General features: G+C 43.6%; 1 protein-coding gene across 2 annotated transcripts in view; it reads right to left on the reverse strand.

Annotated features, from left to right (window-relative positions):
- Nucleotides 1-14,939, reverse strand: part of TAFA1 (TAFA chemokine like family member 1) — a 335,849-nt gene that overhangs the window by 62,534 nt on the left and 258,376 nt on the right. The window contains exon 3 of one of the 2 annotated variants that reach the window (XM_080995952.1): nt 1,111-1,248. In XM_080995952.1, coding sequence (XP_080852078.1) covers nt 1,111-1,248 — 138 coding nt within the window. Of the gene's footprint in view, nt 1-1,110; nt 1,252-14,939 lie in introns of both variants that reach the window. The other variant, XM_080995951.1, reaches the window with a different exon arrangement.

Here is a 14,939-nt window from a genome sequence, read left to right on the forward strand (position 1 = left end):
CCTAGGGATCCCTCCAGTGAGGAGCAGGAAGCTGTCTCCTCCATTTACCTATGGATCCAGTCCAATCCCTCCAGTGCTGGCAATGAGAAGTTCTGAGGGGAATATAGTGTGATGCACTTAAACAACCATAAAACCATGTTGCTTTGAGAAAGCCGGAAATCTTGAATCACTGAGCCTAATGGTGAATGTGTATAAAATTCTGTCCTGGCCTGATAGGCTATGGAAGGGTGGGAGTTCTGACAACCACAGTGTCAAAGCCAAGCCTCCTATTTGTGTTCTAGGCATGGACCAGTAGAAGAACAGTCCACCTCAGGTCCATTCCAAAGCCACCCTCCCAGAAGATACCTTGCACAGTACAGGTGGCAGGAAGCTATCCCAGTAAGCTGCTGAAAGCAAACCAATATAGATTCCACTCATTCTTATGCCCCCTCCCACCATTGCTTCGTTAGCGTTCATTTTTGGAGCATCCTGAAGTAAAAATTGCTTCTTGTGCTTTTAAGAAATAAAAATCAGCAACGGAAGAGGGCACAGTTTGTAAGTTCAGCAAATTGAGAATAACTGAGCCATCAAAACTTCGTTTTTGTAGATGCTCACAGTAGCTGCAGAGGTCAGTGAAGTCAGGAAGGATGACCAGGTCTGATGCTGTCATGTGTTAGCAGTGAGACCAGCTCAGGATCCAACATGTTCTGGACCACACCAACCCCTTCCCACTCACAGAACACCCCATTTCAGGGATTTGCCTTGGCTTCTATCAGTAGTGATCCCCTCCACACCACAGTGAGAAGGATTTTGATCGCTCTGTTAGTGTAATTTCATAGAATTTGGACTTGGAAGGAACTTAAAGGGCCATCTAGCCCAACCCTCTCCAATGCAGGAATATTTCTACTTGCCACATTTGTTATCAATACGGAATATTATTACGATCCTTTCAGCTTGCTTTTTAAACAAAATTCTTCCAACTATAGGCCATGCTGGTGACTGTATGCAATGGCAGCTCTGTGTTAAGACTTCTGACTTTCCAAATATTTTACACATCTCCTTGGATAAGCAAGGTTGTATTGTAAAAGTTTGCACATATTCATAATGCCATACACTGAGCCAGCTACTTGCCATCAACACACGACGGTCTGTTCCGTGTCGTCCCGGCCACTTTCCCAGGTAGACAGGAGCATTTTACTGTTTGTGATCTCTCTTCAATCCGATTCTTATTACAACATCTGTGTGCTGCTATAACTTCACACGTCCCTCCTTCTGGCAAGAAAGAGAGAAGATGGACACCATGGTTAGGATGGAATGCTCTGGATAGGTAAAACAAAAAGAAAAGAAAACCCAAACACCTGAGCGTGATACTCTCTGTCAGTCTTCACCCATCTGGTTCCCTCCAGATGTTTTGGCCCACAATTCCCTTCAGCTCCAGCCAGAAAAGTCTGGAGGACACCTGGTTGATGAAGGATGCGTTGGTAAGGAATAAAAGCCAGAATTTTAAAATGTTATCTGTCTCTACCTCAACGCAAGCATCTCATGACACACATTTCTCCAGAGTTCTAGATCCAAGAAGAGATGCAGAGCGGACAAGAAAGGACACTGCCACCTCTAAGATCTTACTGCTGCCCATTGCAGTGCCACAATGCATATAATAGTGATTTGTGCCACTGCAAGTGAACTATGAACTGAGCAGCCAACTTCCCAGCAAGCTCACACTTCTCGCTTAAGGTTAGATCTGGCCTCCTGACTCTACACCAATAGCACAATGTGTTGACATGCAAGCCTTATTTTGCAAACTTAGGAAGTTTTTGATCTCACACTTGTATGTGAAATAGAGGGAAATTAGGCAGGGCACAGGGTTCGTGCACCATCCATAAATTCTGCGTGACCCAAGTTCAAAATGCATTAAGCGCATAATTGCTGGGTGATTGGAAGTCCAAATATGCTCAGCTGCAAATATTTGTTTGCATCGTTGGTTTGCAGCACTGAAAAAACAACAAAAGACAAATCTGCAACACGTACAAAATGACCTATGTATAAAATGACCACTTAATTTGCAAACAAAATGAATTTGTCATTTAAGTTGCTGAAAAAGAAATTGGATTCATTTACGAAGTGCTTTTTTCTGGGGGGATGCAGGGGTACGCATACCCCTAAACACTTTTTTTTTAGAAAAAAGGGCTGCCTTTATCTAATTAATTAAAATGTAGTATCTTCCCAGTTCACCTTAAAAAATAAAACTGCATCAAATAAAAAGCAATATATATAATCATAACAGCTACCGTACAATTGTCTTTTGAGGCTGCAAGGGAGGAATCACTCTGTTGCTCAGGTCCTATTTCCAGGCTTCCCACAAGCATCTGACTGGCCACAGGGTGTTGGACAAGGTGGGTCACTGGCCTGATTCAGAAGGACTCATGTTCTTATGCCAAATCCCACCATTTCATTTCAATATACCGACCGCAGATGGTTGTTGCAATTTAAGGATACAGTGGTACCTCTGGTTCCGAACTTAATTCGTTCCGGAGGTCCGTTCTTAAGCTGAAACCGTTCTTATCCTGAGGTGTGCTTTCGCTAATTCTGGGGCAAAGTTCACAACCAGGAGCAGCTACTTCCAGGTTAGTGGAGCTCGTAAGCTGAAGCGTTCATAACCAGATGCGTTTGTAACCAGAGGTACCATTGTAAAGAAAAGAAGCCACCAACTTCTCACTAAAAGAAATCTTCAGCAAAAATGTTTTTAGAGCCTGCCTAAATGATATCAGTGACTTTTGTTTTTGTGTATTTATAAGTAGTTTTTTATTTACAGGGGTACCTCGGGTTAAGAACTTAATCCGTTCCGGAGGTCCGTACTTAACCTGAAACTGTTCTTAACCTGAGGTGCCACTTTAGCTAATGGGGCCTCGCTCCACTGCCGCGTGATTTCTGTTCTCATCCTGAAGCAAAGTTCTTAACCCGAGGTACTATTTCTGGGTTAGCAGAGTCTGTAACCTGAAGTGTCTGTAACCCGAGGTACCACTTTATTTATTGGTCATTCTCCCTCTGTGTGTGTTTATATTTCAAAATTAAAAAGTTTTGAGGCCAGTCCTGGGGGGGCGGGGAGGCTTAGAAATGTATTCTAAGCTCAAGTTAGGGAATGTTCAGCTGGGAAATAAGCCTTCGCTGACATTATCAGAATCAAGAAGCTGACAACTACTCTTCCCAGACTCTAGGGGCACTAGAACTCCTCATTTCTCACATCTTTTAGAGCTGGAGCCTCTGTCACCACACATCGTTCTGAATGCAAATCTAGAAGCATTTTCTAGATAAAAACAGATTATTAATATTTCTCTCAGTCCTGTACTGCAGTAAATACGCCGCAATGTGTTTGGAAGCTTTGTTCTGGCGGGGAAAGTGCTGTTGTGCTCAGGTCTTGCATTTAGGCTTCCAATGGACACCTGGTTGGTCAGTGTGAGATGCTGGAGTAGAAGGGCCAGTGGTCTGATGCAGCCTGCTCCTCTTGTATTCTTAAGATGACTGTGCCCTCAATTAAAAGCATCTCAGTCCAAATTCCAAGAGTCACGGATCTCTTCCTGTTCCCTTCTTGCTACGAGAGACCTGAATGGAATAACAGGGCATAACGGTGATGGCCTTTTGTCTAGCTCACTGCATTTTTGCCTCAGAAAAGAGCTGCGTCAGGGCTGAGTAAATATGTTTCTGCACCATACAGGAAACGGCTCCTCTTGATGAGAGGAATTAAATATTAACAATGGGGTCCATTGTGCCTTCTTCAGCTTGCAAGCTCATCAATACTGAGCCCCAAGAGTACATGACCTAAGGTCTTTTACCTTAACAGACATTAACCAGCTTTGATTGACTCATCCCTGAAAGCCGAAGGTTTGAATATTTAAAATTGCATAAAGCTTTCCCACACATTAAGGGGTCATTCTTAGCTGGGAGTCTCCGTGTGTGACATTTAAAATGGCTGGATTGGCTTCAGGTACTTTTTCAAAGATTACTTTGTCAACAGAATATTGCATCGAAATGAGGTGTGCAGGGGACCAGTTTGATTATTGTGACATGAATGGCATTGGGGAGATACTCCCTAACAGATACTCTTTGCCTGATTGATTGCAATGTATGCTTTGCAGCCTTCTCTCTGCCACTGCCTTGAACTAGGACAGTCTCTAGAAACCTCTCTGGTACAAGTCCAGTTTAGAAATGAAGGACCCCCCCAGAAATTACCCACCACCCACAAAGCAGATGGAGAAGACACACAAGTCTCCTCATGGTCTTCTCCCCTATGGTGAGATGGATAATATTTCTATGCAAATTATAGTAATTTCAATTTCAAATTTTGCATCTGCACATATAAATCAACACCGGATATTTTTTTTTTAAAAAAAAGCTCTGTCCCTGCTTTGTCTTCTTTTCCACATTTCTGGCTAACCCCAAATTGGTCACAGTAAGTGTTTTTTTATTATTATTATTGCACCTTTCATTCAAAGAAGGAAACTGCATCACCAGACTCTAATCTGGCTCTGCTGTCCATCACACCTCCAAGGAGCTCACAGTAGTGTGCATAATTCTCCTCCTCATTTTACCCCCATGACAACCCTGTGAAGTAGCTTAGGCTGAGAGTGAGTGACTGGTCCAAGGTCACCCAGGGAGCTTCATGGCTGACTGGAGATTTGAACTCTGGTCTCCCAGGACCTAGTCTGACACTCTAACCAGTGGCGTAGCGTGGGTTGTCAGCACCCGGGGCAAGGCAAGTAATTTGCGCCCCCTAACCCGTGGATTTTAGTAAGGGCAGAGAGCTGCGAGTGCGAGCGTGCCCCCCCAGATGTTGCGCCCGGTGTGGCCGGCCCCCCCTGCACCCCCACGCTACGCCACTGACTCTAACCACTATACCACACTAGCTCATTTGACATTTAGATACTGTTGGTTTGCAAGCCCCCTCCATAGAGGCTGGCCCCTCTCACTGTCCTCGGAGCTTGCTTACCGGTAACCTCCTCTGGCTGATTTCCAGACAAACCAGGGAGATTTTGATAGGTGACATTTTCCCAAGAGTGGGTAAAATGCACAACCCCTCCCTCCTGCTTCTGCAGGGGAAAGAAAATAAGTCAGAACTCTATTTACATGATGTTTATTTCTGACATTACAGCACTAGAGAAAAACACGTCCTTTCAGTTCAGTTCTTCCAGCAAGTCAGACAAACTTCCTGAACATGCGCAGTCGGAAGGTTTCAAGTTACACTCTTCACAAAGACTTATCCAGCCTGTGAACGTCCTGGGAAATTCTTCTTTCCCACAGATAGCCGCATCATGTGATGTCAACAATCTGGCTGTCTGCAGCGGTGATGTTTCCATATACTGACAGATACTTCTCAGAGGGTCTGGTTCATTGTAAAAGGTAAAGGGACCCCTGACCATTAGGTCCAGTCGTGACCGACTCGGGGGTTGCGGCACTCATCTCACTTTATTGGCCGAGGAAGCCGGCGTACAGCTTCTGGGTCATGTGGCCAGCATGACTAAGCTGCTTCTGGTGAACCAGAGCAGCGCATGGAAATGCCGTTTACCTTCCTGCCGGAGCGGTACCTATTTATCTACTTGCACTTTGACGTGCTTTCGAACTGCTAGGTTGGCAGGAGCAGGGACCGAGCAACGGGAGCTCACCCTGTCGCGGGGATTTGAACCGCCGACCTTCTGATCGGCAAGTCCTAGGCTCTGTGGTTTAACCCACAGCGCCACCCGCGTCCCCTGGTTCATTGAGTGACATATAAATGTTGTGTGTGCTATCATGCACACATTTGTAGCTGTGATCAATTTGGAAATGAGATGCCAACCCAGAAGAAGAAGAAAAAAGTTGTTGAAATCATGCTGAATGCCTGGGTTGAGGTATGGGGTTGCTTAGCTATGCACCTGTGTTGCTTAGGTATGTTTAAATATTCTTTCATTTCATTTTCAATGCCTCCAGTCTCATAAGCGTTTGTTTGCAACAGTGACGGAATGCAAAGCCTCTTGTAAAAGAATAGCCGCACTGACACAGATGAAGGGGCAAAATAAAGATTTTATAAATGTACATTCATGTTTATAGACTTTTAAAAAATGGATTATTGACTCGACTCTGTAGCACTTTCCAAAGAGTCATTATAGTATCTGTCATAAATGCATATTTAGGGACTTGTACAAAAATGTGCATTTATTGACCTCATAGGTTGTAACCACACTAAAAGTTTAAATCATTGTCACGAATGACAGGGAAGGCGCCTCAGAGCATTTTATGGTCTACTGAGCCATTTCAGCTTCTGGCTGTGTTTTGTAAGTAAGTTGGAGACAGTCTATTGACTTTGGTCGCTTGGGTGGCAGGGGGCAAGCGGGGGGGGGGGGGCACACAGTTTGGCCCTTACAGAAGATTCATCAGAAACATGTTGAAAAGTATAATGACTTTTCATAGAAACTTGGCTATTCATTACATTGTACCCCTGGGGACTGGGGATCTTCCCTCTATCTCACATACTGCACAGAAACTAACAAAATGGTGTCTGTGATTGGAAAGGGGACATTAGAACTGACACACCAGGTCAGGCTGAAAGACCATCTAGTCTGGCATTCTGGGTGGAATCCAATTGGTGCCTGTTAGAATGTCTGCTCCATGACTGCAGTCATGGGATTGTTGTCATTCACATGACGGTATATGTTTTGACTCCATAGAGGGGGAAGTGATGGAGACAGGATGTTTGTATTACTGTGTTCCGTGAAGTGGAACTATTGTCATTTGTTCTTTCTTTGATGTCTGATGCTAGAGAGAGAGCGCGCCATGTTGCAGTGCTCCATGTGTGTTTATATGTAAATAAAGTAGATTAGCCAAAATGCTGAGTTCTGTTACGCATGATGCACAAACTCTGTGGATCCCAAAGTGTGCTGGTGTCAGTTGACATCGGTCGCTGTGATGTTCAGGCAGAATAAAGCTTTTGAAGCTCCTGAACAAATGACCAGGAGGGAGAGAATATGCCAGTCGGGCATGTGTCTCTGCCAGGATCCTACTCGAGTGTAGGCTGAGCTCCTGACAGTGCCCCAGTACTCATGGAAGAGCTTTTGGCCCAGTGGGCATCTCTATCAATGGGAGAGGAAGGGAGGGGTTTTTTGCCAGATCTTTTACTCGTATTCACGCACCTGCCCCCTCCGTTTACACACACACACACCTGTTCTGGAAGGGGAAGGGCATTAGCAAAAACTTAACATTCTGCTCTTTTCCATTTGCAGAGGCATCTGCTAGATCAAAAGCCCTACCCTGGGTGCAAGGATGCCAACTGGATTCTGCCTTCTGTTTCCAATGATATGCCCTTACAAAGCTTATGAGAAAGGGATGACGGTGGTGCCTATATTTCCTGTTCTTTGACATCAGCTACATTTGCTGGCATATGTGGGTATGTGTACCTAATTGCATTCAAGCAGGTGTAATTTGTTGAGAGAGAAAGGAAATCTTGGTGGCTATGTGCAGAAATGTGCAAGTGTGTTTGTCTTGGATGATCCCGGTGGTCAATTTCAATCTAGCAATGTTGTCTGTGTGAAAATTCACCAATACCGCCCCCTCTCCCAGTCATCTCGCCTCCTATATATTTACATCAGGGGTGACTGTTCCTCTGTTTTGGGGAGGTACTCATCCATTCCCCTCCCCATGGAATTTTTCTGGCCTACAAAAGACCCCGTGTGTGTGTGTGTGTGTGTGTGAGAGAGAGAGAGAGAGAGAGAGAGAGAGTTTGACTTAGGGCCCACCACCAGCACATTCCTCCATTGTCTCCTGAGACAGATAGATGCCAACAAGGTGGAAAAGGTCGAAATAATTTAAAGTAGACACAGCATGGGTGTGGATGGAACCAAACCTTCAGATAAGGATGTAAGCCACCTCCTCCCCATTCCTTGGACTGATCATTTTACGAGCAGAGAAAGGATGATAATTCACTACTCTCAGCTGATCTACATAGTGGGGCAGGAGAGTGTGCACAGACATGTGTGCTTGAAAGTGTGGGGCTGTCACACCCATATTTGGTGATGCCCACAGTTGGAAAGTAGCCCTCAGAGAGCTGGCTGGGGTGAATGTGAGCCTTGAGTTTAAAAAAACCTCATTCTGCATACATACCCTCCAACATTTCGCCGATGAAAATAGGGACGTCCCATTCCATAATTAAAATTTTACTATTTATACCCCACACATCTTATGGGGTTGCCCCAACCACTCTGGGCAGCTTCCAACATATATATATATATATATATATATATATATATATATATAACAAATAAAACATAAACGTTAAAAACGTTTATGTTTTATTTTAAAAAGCTTTAAAAAACGTTTAAAAACTTCCCTATACAGGATTGCCTTCAGATGGCTCGGGAGTCGGATAGCTCCATACCCTCCAACATTCCAATGAAAATAAGTACATCCTTAGGAAAAGTGGGATATTCTGGGATCAAATCAGAAACCAGGATGGCTTCTCTAAATCAAGGACGTCCCTGGAAAATAGGGATACTTGGAGGGTCTGTGCATGCCTGGTCTAGATGCAATCATATTCTGCTTCTGCCTCCTTTCTGTCAATTCATGCAGGCTTATTCAACAATTTCATCCAACAAAAACATTTCCCCCTTCCTAATTCAGCCACTTGAGTTTCTATCTTCTGGAGTAATTTCAACACATATATTTTTCCTTCTTCATAATGTGTTTGTTCAAATATTGAAACAGAAGAATGAGGGTTATACACCCACAAGTCCATCACTAAAGGAAGTACTATTTCCTGAGAATGATTTTGTTTTAATTGGAGGCGAAGACTGAACACCTGAAAATGGCAATTATGCCTCTGTTACAAAGCCCCACCACACAGTGAAATATTTTACCCCTAAATGAGAACCTTCTGTGTGCAGCTGTGATATAAAATATCTCATCAACAGAAGGTTTAGAGCACATGCCTAGCTGAAGCCAAGAGTCATTTCCTCATCATATATTTTTTACATCTCCCGCTTTGGTTCAGAGGTAGTAACAGAAGCATATTTTGTATTTCAGAATTATAACATGCCCAATCTAGTAGAGGAGCCAAGCCTGAACGGTAAGCAAACTTTCCTCCTTTATTTTTTATTTTTTTAAAAAGTCCTGATTTGGGTGATACACTGCGGAAGTCATTAACTATGACTCAGGTAGAAAAAACATAGAAATTCCTCCCCTTTTTCCTTTTTTTTTTTGACAGTGATGGCAATTTAATAGCATTTGACTCCACTGAGTTACATGGCTCTTCCTGCGGCAATGAGAGAGGTTGTTTATCAAAATGATAAACAAGTTTTCATTTTCCTTCCTTGGCTGCATGAATATGATCAGAAGTCTAAGGCCATCAAGAATTCACTTATTCTGGCCACCAGGCAGACATTAAGCTATTCAGGACCATCTGTGCTTGAAAAGAGTTCTACTTAATGGACCTTCCTAGGGCAGGTCAGTCGTAATGAAGGCATGCGGGTGAGAGAGAGTGCACAAGTTGAAGCAGCAGCTAGTTGAAGCTTCTTGAATTTATTAGTAGAGGCCGATGGATTCAAGAGGCAAAACATGTTTTCCATTTGAATACTGATATAGTATTATGATAACTCTTGATTCCATTTGTTTCAGTTCTGACTCGGATGCATCACATTAGCAGTGATGCAATAGCATGGCTGGATTTTATCTTAATCAGTTGTACTTATAACACTGGAGGGAGGGGGAAAATTAGAAGAATAGCCTAGCTCAGGGTTAGGTAGATGCAGAGCCAGTCCTAACATTAGGCAGGTTGAGACAGGTGCCTCAGGTGGTGGATGCAGAGGGTGGGGTTCAGGAATGAGGTGGTTGATGGTGCAATGTAACCCAGTTTGGGTCCCTTATAGCGCCTAACTAGCTTGCTGCCTTCAGAAGGAGGAAGTCCCATTTGCGCATGACTAATAGTAAGTCATGGGACGTGGGTGGCACTGTGGGTTAAACCACTGAACCTAGGACTTGCCAATCAGATGGTTGGTGGTTTGAATCCCTGCGACGGGGTGAGCTCAGTCCCTGCTCCTGCCAACCTAGCAGTTCAAAAGCATGTCAAAGTGCAAGTAGATAAATACCTCCGGCGGGAAGGTAAACAGCGTTTCTGTGTCCTGCTCTGGTTCACCAGAAGCGGCTTAGTCATGCTGGCCACATGACCCGGAAGCTGTACGCCAGCTCCCTCCGTCAATAAAGCAAGATGAGTGCCGCAACCCCAGAGTCGGTCATGACTGGACCTAATGGTCAGGGGTCACTTTACCTTTACCTAATAGTAAGTCTGTTCTGTCCTGTTTCAAATTGCATGTGTAGATCAAAATTAAAAAGTCTAGAGAATTCCTTAAGGGGGAAAAGCCCAAGTTACTTACAAGTTCATAAGATGGTCCAAGAGCTGCCATTAATTTTCCCATCCACCCCCTGCCACTCTCCCATTGTAACTCCCCTCGTCTTACCCCTGCAAAGGGCTCCCCATAATCAGCTTCATATGCATGTAAACTCGCCAAGATATATAAGGTTCTGGAGACTTTTACTGGGGAAGTAAGCAGAGGGAATGCTAAGGCAAGCAAGAGACCCCTCCCTCCAACTTTCCCGTGCATTAAAACATACGTGTTTGTTTCTTGGAAAATTAGATGGAAACTCACTAGGTACTTGCAAAATGGGATCCATCCTTCTGCAGCAATAGTCCTCAGCAGCCTTAATTCCATAAATATTAGCCTACATGGCTGGTAGACCAAGCTGCATAGTGTGCTAATTGTACACTAAATTGCACACTAAATTAGAGTCAAATTGAACCCACTATTGATTTATGCAATATGTTAATAATTGCCTCACAGTCTCTATCACCCAAACCTTTGTGCTATGAGAAACCTTGAATTCTACCATTTTCTTACTCCTTTAAGCCTGTTAAAACAATCAGGCTTCAGCTATGTCACCGTCATCTACCTCATTAGGAGGGAAGATGCTGTTTTGACTAGTACGAAAGCTTGTGATTTATTCTGAGTTCGCAAGACATCAGTTGACGCCTCCACAAAAGATTAGCGTCTTTAGACTTCAAGTCTATGTTCAAGCAACGCGACAGTGACATAGACAGAGATTTTTTCCTGTTCATATCATGTTCAGCATGTGCTCTCAGGAAGCAATATGCAATAATGCAATTTTACAGACAGCTGCTGATCTCATGTCCTTTCATGAACACAGTGGAACAAGGCAAGGAAATGCTGAGACAGACATTTTGACAACGCACAAAACAATTTCGCACCAGAGTGGTTATGTTAGCAGGGTAACCCAGCTTTTCCTCCATTTGTGCATGCATGCAATTGCTGACATGGATCTGGGCATGTGGGTTAGTTGTGGGCATCTTCTGAAAAATCCAGGATACATAGCAAATGATGGCACTCTTCCCATGAGCGTCTGGCAAGTGTACTACAACTGATATTAACATGTACTGTTAATAACACTGCCAAGACATTGGCAACAAAATACATCTAGTACAGAATACAGAAGCAGATCTGAAAATATCCAAAGTAACCTCGGTGTGAGACAGACGAGGCATGATTGATGGAAGAGGATGGGGCTGCCAATGTAGTAACGATTTCAGCAAGCGTGAGCAGTCTAACTAGGCCCTTTGCTTTTTGTTTCTGTTTTAAAATATAGAGCAAGTTGCCTTAGTAATTTTTGATTAGTATATGGGATATAAATATTAGGGGCATGAACCAACTACAAGATTCTGTTTGGCTCCTGATTCAGCACTTTGAAAAGCAATCTGCCTTGCTCAGAGGTGCTTCAAAGGCTTTGTGACTCAGCTTGGGGTCTGAGAATTAGCACACATTGGAAAGCTGATAACTTGTGTATATAGAATCACAGAATTGTTGGAAGGGACCATGAGGGTCATCTAGGCTAATTGCCTGCAATGCAGGAATCTTTTGCCCAATGTGGGGCTTGAACCCACAACCTTGAGATTAAGAATCTCATGCTCTACCAACTGAGCTCCCCAAATCTGCTTGATTCCACCCCCCCTTTCACTATTGGGAAATATATTTTAAAAATGGCTATAATATATATATTGGCTTTTGACAAAAGTGAGTGAAACTTGCAGACATACCAGCTCCTCCAAAACCAACCGAATTACAGGCAAGTAGGTTCAGGGGCTTTTGTGATGGACATATTTGATTATTATTTTTTAGTAGATGTCTATGACTTTTTTAAAAAATTGGTGGCAGAATTGGGTAGAATTTGCAGGCAAGATTGTCCATTCGACAGGCTTAATCCTGCCATTTTTTTAAACAAAGGTCGGCTACAACAGTCTCTTTGTAGGGACAGTCATTGAAGTTTTAGGGTGGGTTAAAAAGGAGTAAGTTTATATTCTCTAAAGTTGTGTGAGCAACTGGTGTGAAAACTGTAGACATGAGAGAATTGACCCTGCATATTATTGCCAAATTGCCGACAAATTGGTCCAGGAGCTTTCATGCGAGCCATCTTTAAAACTGATTTTGAGGTGGGAAGAGCTAAGAGATTTGCTTTCTAGGTGAAATAATCCTCTCTCATTACTGTCAATCTCAAGAGTTTTCTCTGTGTCTTCCACACTCTGTTGTTTGCACCTCCCCCCATCTATTACCCCTAGTGTTATAGTAAGCTTGGAGACATTACTTCGCCTTTAATCAGGTACTTGACTGCAGCCTGTTTTAAATGTTTGAACTGAGACATCACAAAATGCTTTACAGTAGCTCAGGCTGCCCCATAGAGATCCATTTATATCTAACAAGCCCCAAATCATAGAATCACAGAAGGAATGCCCTGCAATGCAGGAGTCACAGCTAAATCCCTCCAAGACATCCCACTTTACACCAGGATTTGAGATTTATGTACTTTATGCCATGATCATGAAATTCTCTGAGCGTTGTTTCTTACATGGCCAAGATGGAATGATCAATGCATAAAAAGAAGGTATCGGTTAGCTGCAAAAGTTTGCAGAAATACAAAAGTATCATTAGCAAAGAAAATAGGGTAGGAGACTCCAAAATTAGCCTCTGAGAACTGAGCGCTCTCACTGTCTGCAATTGTGATAAAGGTTGCACACCACCGTCAATCTCTGCTGAGTGGTAGAAAGATTCTAGGGGGTTCCAGACGCTCACCCAGAGATGTTTCTGTTGGGAAAATGAGGCACGGTTGGCAGCTAGTATGTTTAAGAAATATAGGTTTTTTTACACATATTTACACCCTGTCTTTGGTAGAGGGGGTGCAGAAATTTACACCCCAAGAGTGCCTCTCATTGCCCCTCTCATAGCTTCAGCAAGCTTGGGTCCAAAGTAGCAGTCAGTCCTGGCTCCTGGTCTCTCGGTGCAGCCTCCTCCAGCTAGCACCAAGATGGTTCTGACTGCTTCCTCCTTCTTGTTCCTAGAACACCATTAGATTTCAAAAAAAGGGCACCTTTTTCTGTGACATCACACACACCGCATCACCTTGGCAGCCTCCCAAATTTCCTGTCTTTGTCTACTCCTCAGTTCAAGGATGGAGGGGGGGAGAGGAAAACTATTTGCTTTGTCAATGGCCCCTAAGGGTCAGTACCTGGCTCCGGTGGCGCTGTGGGTTAAACCATAGAGCCTAGGACTTGCCGATCAGAAGGTCGGCGGTTCGAATCCCCACAACGGGGTGAGCTCCCGTTGCTCGGTCCCTGCTCCTGCCAACCTAGCAGTTTGAAAGCACGTACAAGTGCAAGTAGATAAATAGGTACTGCTTCGGCGGGAAGGTAAACGGCGTTTCCGTGCGCTGCTCTGGTTCGCCAGAAGCGGCTTAGTCATGCTGGCCACATGACCCGGAAGCTGTACGCCGGCTCCCTCGGACAATAAAGTGAGATGAGTGCCGCAACCCCAGAGTTGGTCATGACTGGATCTAATGGTCAGGGGTCCCTTTCCCTTTACCTTTACCTGGCTCCCTGCTGTTTCTCAATGGCTCTGCACTTAGCCAAGCTGGTACATAAGCTGGTGTATAAGCTAAGCCATGAATTTCTTGTCTGGCACAGTTCTGCAGCTTGTATTTTCCCTTCATATTCCAAATATTATCTAAATACTTTTGTTTATTAATTTCTCTTGTTCATTAGCAGTCTCTGGCACCCTAGATCTATGACAATATGTTCATTTTTGGTGTGTGTCTCTCTGTGTGTGTATGTGTAAAAACAAAAGAGTGGGGGAAGATGGCATGGAATGTTCTGGAAAAGGGCACAGTTGGCCTGAATCCTGGAGCGTTCTGCACTGCAACATCTTGTTGCAGGTCACACCTGCGGTGCACACAAATAAACGGGAGCGTCTATGTTCATGCAGCAGCTCATAAGATTAGGCAGCGATACAACATCACCTCATCCAAACACTCATCCCTAGTCATAAAACTTAATCCAGTTTATATATAACATTCTACCATGATGACAGCAGAGATAAAGCTGCATCTGAGGATTTGTAGTGCATAAAGGCCTATTGTCAATTCACCCTGTTCTTTAAGGAAAATGATTCACTCCACATACTGCAATCCTTTTTTCTTTTTCTTTTTTTGGTGTGTGGTCATTTGCTAAAACACACATTCATTCATTCATTTAATTATTAGCACAATTTTTTGAGTGGTCCATATCACGAGGGGAAAAAACCGAGGTGCCTCATTCATTGATAAATTCTCCACAATGCTGCTGTTTAAATGTCTCTTTGCTATGGGTCATTAAGCTTGGCAATGGAAAATATATATATATTCTCAGTGGAATGACTAGACTCTCTAGATAGGTAGTCTTTCTTACCATGCTAAAGCTATTTGATGACAAAAAGGGCTTAAAAAAAAATCCAAAGAGTACAACTTTTTTTTTTGCGGGGCGAGGGTGGATAGGAAGACGCAGTAAGCCTAAGCAAAAACAAGCAGATGAAAGGCATGTGCACATAAATCTCCTATTTGCTCACAGCATA

This window comes from Podarcis pityusensis, assembly GCF_964106645.2.
Source record: "Podarcis pityusensis genome assembly, chromosome: 2".
Classification (NCBI taxonomy): domain Eukaryota; kingdom Metazoa; phylum Chordata; class Lepidosauria; order Squamata; family Lacertidae; genus Podarcis; species Podarcis pityusensis.